The 7,041-nt window shown below is 45.5% G+C and overlaps 1 protein-coding gene across 1 annotated transcript; it reads right to left on the bottom strand.

Annotated features, from left to right (window-relative positions):
• Window positions 1-1,210: 1,210 nt before the first annotated feature.
• slc25a46 (solute carrier family 25 member 46) lies at window positions 1,211-6,469 on the bottom strand. Its single transcript, XM_076758320.1, has 8 exons — window positions 5,991-6,469; window positions 5,192-5,234; window positions 4,743-4,800; window positions 4,557-4,634; window positions 4,224-4,324; window positions 3,992-4,048; window positions 3,810-3,867; window positions 1,211-3,441 (listed from the first exon to the last, which is right to left on the bottom strand). The coding sequence occupies exons 1-8, from the start codon at window positions 6,259-6,261 to the stop codon at window positions 2,845-2,847; spliced, it is 1,263 nt and encodes a 420-aa protein (XP_076614435.1). The 5' UTR covers window positions 6,262-6,469; the 3' UTR covers window positions 1,211-2,844.
• Window positions 6,470-7,041: the final 572 nt, after the last annotated feature.

Below are 7,041 nucleotides of genomic sequence, written 5' to 3'. Positions count from 1 at the left end.
ATCAAGGTGAGGTTCAATCATAGCTCAGTAAAACATGTCTTAACTTTCTGAATGATGTTTTTCTTTTTCATTTTTAGCTGCTTCAGAGTTCGTTTCTCCCCTGTTGATTGCACCTAAATGAAAATCAGATTTTATTCCTGTTTCTATTCATACCTGTGTGCTCCGATGGCAGGTACGGTTGAACGTTACGTCGGTGGAATCGTACCTTCAAACTCAGGCGTTGACTCGGTCTCGTGCCGTTTCTCTCTCTGCAGCGCTGACACGTGAAACATGCGCTCAGACTCCTGCAGGCCTGCAGTCAGACCTCCAGCTCCATCAGGGGGAAATTACTGGATCTTTTTTGTTTTTGTTTTTGTCAGTTGGCTTTTTATAGTGGTTGTGCACGCGCACAACTCAAGGTGAACATAGGCAGAGTTTATTGAACTCACTCAGATCGGCTGTTCTGGAACCGGATACTCAGAGTTCAGCGATAGACTCAGAGTTTGTTGAACCTCCTACCTGGAATACACTCCTGGAAAACAATAAAAGGAAGTAAATTAAATGATATAAAGATATGTTTTAACGTATAGAATTATAATTAATATAAAGAAAACAAAGTACAGAAACCAAAACTTTTTTCATCTATTCAATTAAAGTAGGATACAGATTTGTAAAGTTCAACAAAGAAATCAGAAAATAATAAATAAAACTATGTATGATAAACATATGTGATATGATAAAAACCGGATTATAAATAAAACAAAAATAATCTGGAATTATAACAATTTGATACAAAATCAAGCAAACAAGCAAAATTTATGAAGAAAGCAAGAAGGCAGATGACAAAGACAAAACGTCCATCATCGACAAACCGTCGTCTTTCGGAGGGTCACGTGAGGGCTGGAGCCGATCCCAGCTGATATTGGTCAGTTACACCTGGGCAGGTAACCTGTTCACCACGAGGACAAAGTAAGCAAACATTTTGTTTTCATTTAAAAATCCTGAAAGTAACAAGATGATGATCAGTGACATAAAACCACACGTGCCTAACGTGCACTTACATTGATTAATGATCACTTATTGGAACGACTTCTGTGATCTTCTGTGGGCATGTTTGTTTCTATGTACTGTATATGTACTATATATATATATATATATTGTACACACATATAGATCCATGTACTGACTGAAGCACTTGTCGATGAAGTGACAGTGATGAAGCAGCAGCGTCTTCATCTTCACACAGCAGATTTTATTTCACATCAAATCAAATGAACAGCAAACTTTTGTGGTTTCAACACGTGACATTTAGAACAGGAACATCAGTGATTTCACTTTATTTCACACCTGAAACATTTGGCCTTAATTATTTTCTTTATGATTTTATTTAATCAGCAGCAACTGATTCATTCTTCACTCTTTGATTTAAATATTTAAGAATCACATAGAATTTCTTCTAAATCTACATTTCTTTTAATACACAGAACTTTTTTCATTTTTACAACTTTATACAAATATTTTTTGTTGGCTGACGACGTTTAAGTTTCCTCTGCAGGTATTCATGTATGTACACACACTGATCCATATACACCTGGACTGTGGGCGACCAATCAGCTTCTAGTCGTTAAACACAAGCAGAGTATTATTATTTCTAACACGGGATCATGACTTCATGACTTCATGCTTTCATACTGGGCAAAGAAGTGACACTATGTTTCCATGGTGACACATGACCACCACAACAGGAAGTGGCATCAAGAAGTGATACAAACTTTCTGAGTAAATGTAGAAATGGTGTTGTTTGAAGGTGGATTTTCCATGTTTTGGAGCTAACACCTTCCCCTTGCTTCCAGTCTTTATGCTAAGCTAGGCTAACACTTTCCCCTTGCTCCAGTCTTTATGCTAAGCTAGGCTAAATATGACCTGGGGTTTTCTCCTGAAGAAACGCGGGGCGTCTGAAGGATGACAGAGATGAAGTGTTCGTACACACTGAAGTGAAAAATGAGTGATGTGATGAAAACAGCCACGCTCATCGTTCACCATCCCACTGACATGAATTCTTCACAGGAAGGAACCGATCGAGCTCTGGGCTCGGCTTACAGGCCTGGTGGCGGCAAATCAAGAAGGTGAGGATTCATCCTACAGAAACTGGGTAGTTTCTGTACCTTCTACCAGCAGTGAGCTTCAGTCTGACACTGAGCAGCTTCAACCGATCACTGGAAACACGCCGGTGAGCCGGAGACATGCTCGCTGTCAGACGCCATTGTGACTGATGGACGGCGGATAGTTATGCAGCCTCATCGCATCGACTGACCGCTCATCGCTCTGCTCTTCATCTCGCCACTTCATCTCATCTGGAACATCTTCATCACTTCCATTTCTTTCACTTCATGTGACGGAAACGGCCTCAGCGAGCTGTGGCAGACAGGAAGTGGAGCAGTGAGGTGTGGTAGACAGGAAGTGGAGCGGTGAGGCATGGCGGCAGAAACAGACGAAGCCTGGGGCGGATTCTGGTCAGTTACTGTGGTTGCTATGGTATTTTTACATGGTTGCTATGGTGGTCAGAAAGACTTGTTTGTACTGTGTGTATTTGTACTTTTAGGACAAATGAAGACATTTCTGATTCACACAAATACGTCATCGACTTGTCATCGTCTTATTTTATTGATCGTCGATCAGCCACCAGGACAAATGTCAGTTTTTTTCTCATTGGAACGAGATTCGACCAATCAGGATGCTTTTCTTCTTCTTCTAACAAACACCTGCACCTGTCTGTAAAACACCACTCCAGCAGAGATGAATCATGGGAACAGCTGACCTCTGTACAGGAAGTGATGCTGCGTGGTCTCCGTGGTGATGCAGGCTCTAGGCCCCTCCCCCCTCCAGCAGCAGCAGCCTCAGTAGCGTCCTCGCCGCCGCCAGCAGCGCTCCGTGCAGCGCATACTGCGCCGCCAGTGCTCCAAAGCCGCGGTAAAACCCGGCCGCGCCCTCCTTGCGGCGGATGGCGTGCAAGCAGTCGGAGAAGCCGTCGTACTGTGTGTTGACGGGCAGGACCAGCGGGCTGCCCCCATTTCCTGCCGCGACCCCGCCGTCAGTGGCGTCGATGATTGTGCGTGTGCCCTGCAGGCCGAGGCGGTGCAGCGCCGTCTCCAGAGGAAACAGCACGACGTCTGCCACCAGAGAGCCCGCCCATGCCGCTGCCAGCTCAGGGAAGTAGGCATCCAGAAGGTTGTTGGGGTCGGCCCGCTGCTTCCTGCCCCGCTGATGCAGCCACAGCGCTGCCCGCTGGACGGAGGCGGCGATGGCGTATCGCAGGATGGCGTGCAGCGCGGCGGGAAGCAGCACGGAGCTGAGAGGAAGCAGACGACGGCTGTGAGGCGCTCCGACACCCAATAATCGAGTCAGACCTTCACGGACGCAGTCCAGCAGCCCGGAGGACGAGTCGTCCCGGACGATCTCACTCTGCGGAGACACGAGACACTGTGACCATCCTCATCCTCATCCGTTCATCTTCATCTCACTTTTCATTTTCTGCCTGTGACCAAATGAATTCTGCTTCTGCTGCTGAAAACGAAAAGATGACAACCGAGTCGCCAGCTTCTCTCACTGTCACACTAAATCTAAGGTGTCCAATCACACGTCAGCAAACAGCGGCCACGTGATTGGACGAATAACGAGACAAATACCTCGTTCATATGTGAAAATATTCTGTCAGTAAAACTAAACGTGCTCTCGTTGAGTCCCATGATGTAAGCAGATCGTGATCAGTCAACGTGTTACTGTTCAATAATGCATGAGAAGGATTCAGTCAATCAATAATCTATAGTGACCTGGACCGTCTCGATCAGGCTGGCACAGTAAAACGGAAGAGCCACCACAGCCGTTAACCTGGGGGGGGGGCACAGACAGAGAGACGTGTTTTCAGATTAAACAGAGAAACTAAGAGCACGTTCTTCATGAAGACGAAGAAGAAATGTTTGACAGCAAACCACAGAAGAAGAAGTGAACTGACCCTTTGAGCAGTAAATGTCCAGCCAGCTGTTTCCAGGTCCACCTGTGAGGAAGCTCCCTGCAGACAGACAAACACTGCAATACTGTAGTAATACTGCACTGGAACTGCAGTATTACTGCAGAACGACAGTACTGACAAGCTACAGTGACAGTACAGTAATACTGCAGTTATAAGACCAAAAAACTACAGTGACTGTAGTTTAATACTGCACAGTGAGCAGAGGCTCTGTTACCGTGGTAATGGCGTGACCTCGCTGATGATGCCCTCGGCGCCCAGCGTGATGCCGTGGACGATGAAGGTGCTGCCCATCCCCTTCCACAGAGCCTTGACGCCCTGAGCAGCAGCAGGTCGTTGATACGCCATCGGCAGATTGTGACGTTTGTAATAATGTACATTCATGTTAAAACAGGAAATGGGACGATGACATCACAGGATGTTTACTGTGATTGGTTTCAGATTCAGACCCCTCAGCAAACATCAGTTCTACATTTGAAAGGATTCATTTTACTGATTATTGATTCATATTTCTACCCACGTTTCATGAAATGAGACCACGAGCTCGTACCTGAGCCTTGGTGATGGAGTACATGACGGCGACGGCGCTGAAAGGAGTCAGGTGATAACAGCGGGCATGGTAGTTCACCTGAGACAAACAGCCAATCAGAGAGCAGAGTTATGAACTCAAAGCTGGAAACAGAAAAATGCGTCTGAAGGTTATTGATCCGCTATTGATAAGAAGGCAAGCTGATACCTGACACTGTCTACGGAAGACGATGCAGGGGTGAGCGAGGACGTTCTCAGTGAACAGACTGCGGAGAGACAGACAGAGAGAGAGAAAGACAGGGAGACAGACAGAGAGAGAAAGACAGAGAGAGAGACAGAGAGAAAGAGAAAGACAGAGAGAGACAGACAGAGACAGACAGAGAGAGACAGAGACAGAGAGAAAGAGAAAGACACGGAGAGAGAGAGAGAGAGAGACAGACAGACAGAGACAGGTTTATTTAGTGACACTTATTTTGAAAATCATTTCTGTTTATTTCTTTCCTGTTTTCTCATCCCTCAGTTTTGTCTGTCAGGCTCCACAGACTTTACTTTGGGACTCAGGTGTTCTGATGACTGACAGCTCCGTCCATCACTCAGACTCCAACAGATGTCATTATTATATGATTGAATATTAATTAAAAATAAATAATTTCCAACCTGACGAGTCCAATTCCAAAGCCTGCAAATCGATTCAGTTGCTCTGCAGGAAGAAGAAGAAAAAGAAGAAGAGAAAGTCATCACTGATATTTCTACTAATGACGAAAATACACACTCATTCAATGAATGTCTGTTTTGTACTTTTTGCTCCTTTCACTCCTCTGTGATGAATTATCTTCTCATACAAAAAAAACGAGAGAGAGAAACTGAAGATAAAAAATATGGAAGTTCGTTTCCACCAAGACAAGTAGAAAAAAATGATGAAATGTTTGGAAGAAATAAAACGACTCAAAATAAAAACATGCAAATTATGAGGCTATTTTGAGTGACATGATTCATTAGATTTGCTCTAATGAAAATAGCTCAAAGCTAACTAGCCTGTTCCCTGACAAACAACGAGTGTGCTGCACAGACAGCCGGTCTGTCATTCGCCTGCTGGCTAACCCTCAGTTAGTCTGATTTATACAGGGCACATCATTGCAGGCTGTTGCTAAATAGATTTCAGTTCCGTTTACTTTCGATTCTGTGATTAGCCTGCAAGCTAACGAGCTGTTAGCATTAGTCTTCCTTCACTCTTTCTTGCTGACATAGTAGCCTGTTAGCCGATAACCATGTCGGTCCTGACATACGTAGACGCCTGTCTGTTAGCTGTGGAGTTGTTCGCTTGTTCCGTTCACTTCCCGTTCTATCATTAGCCTGAAAGCTAACTTACAACGTCAGCCTACATAAACAGGAACATTAAATTAATGTAGCTGTTAGCTTGCTCCAATGTCTTCCCATTGTAAAATTACCAACCCACCAGCTGGCGGTACGCCTGGCTGCGGAGCATCCCAGCCGGCTGCATCTCCGGGACCTCCGGGCTCTCCCAGCGGCTCATCGTAGTGAGGTGTCCGCTCTCCGTGGTGCAGATTGCGGCTACCGGGGATGTCCGGCGGCGTTGTGACCCAGTGGTGGTGCTGCAGCTCCGCCGGGCCTCCTGCGCTTCTGACCGGGTAGCCCGCTCCGTACAGCGGGTCGTCGCGGCCGCGGTAGCCGAGCCCGTCAAAGCTGTCCGGCCGCCTGGAGGCCATCAGAGGTCGGTGCGTGAACTAACTGCGGGAGGAGCGTGACTGAGATCCGGCTAACGGACGTTACAGGTCGTCAAACCGAACACATTCATTCCCCGGTAAAATAACTGGAGAAATTATTTAAAGGAGGAATATTCGTCCCTGATTAATTTGACCCGCTGCAAAACAACAGTACCTGTCACCCGCCACCCGGAAGTTCTTCTTTATTTCCGGCAGACTCGAGGCGTGCGGCTCATTACCGCCGCCCTTAGGTCAGCAGTAGAGGTTCAGTCTGGCTTGACAGTGAATCCAGTTTGTCTCGAGTCTTTTTGACTTTAGTCAATCATTAGGCTTAAAGCTGAATAGTTTGAATCTACGAACATTTTCAACAGGTTTTCAGTGTGTGTGATTTTGCTAAGATGGTGTTATAACACACACACACTCTGGGACAGCGTTCAAACAAGATCAGGGTTGTTTCATCATCAGAGCAATCAGAAACTGATTTGGTTGTAATTTATCTTAATGACAAGATTCAAACTTGCCCACAAACATTTGACACACCCGATGTTTGCAAAAGCCTGCAGGAAGTTTAACGTCACTTCCTGTTCTGAGGGTTTTCATTGATCTGGATCAGACTCTCCATCAGTCTCAATCAGTTTTTCAGTTTTCAGTTCAGTTTTTGTTGTACAAATTGAGCAAAGACAAATGTCATTTCAAACTACATGAGCAGGAACAGGTGAAAAACCTTTGTCATTTGATTGGTTCAGAGACGTGAAAATCTTTTGTTGTCCAGTCTGATCCAGG

The sequence above is a fragment of the Chaetodon auriga genome, chromosome 19 (genome assembly GCF_051107435.1).
Source record: "Chaetodon auriga isolate fChaAug3 chromosome 19, fChaAug3.hap1, whole genome shotgun sequence".
Classification (NCBI taxonomy): Eukaryota; Metazoa; Chordata; class Actinopteri; order Chaetodontiformes; family Chaetodontidae; genus Chaetodon; species Chaetodon auriga.
Note: the sequence above shows the minus strand (reverse complement) of the source record. Positions and strands in the feature narration are given on the sequence as shown.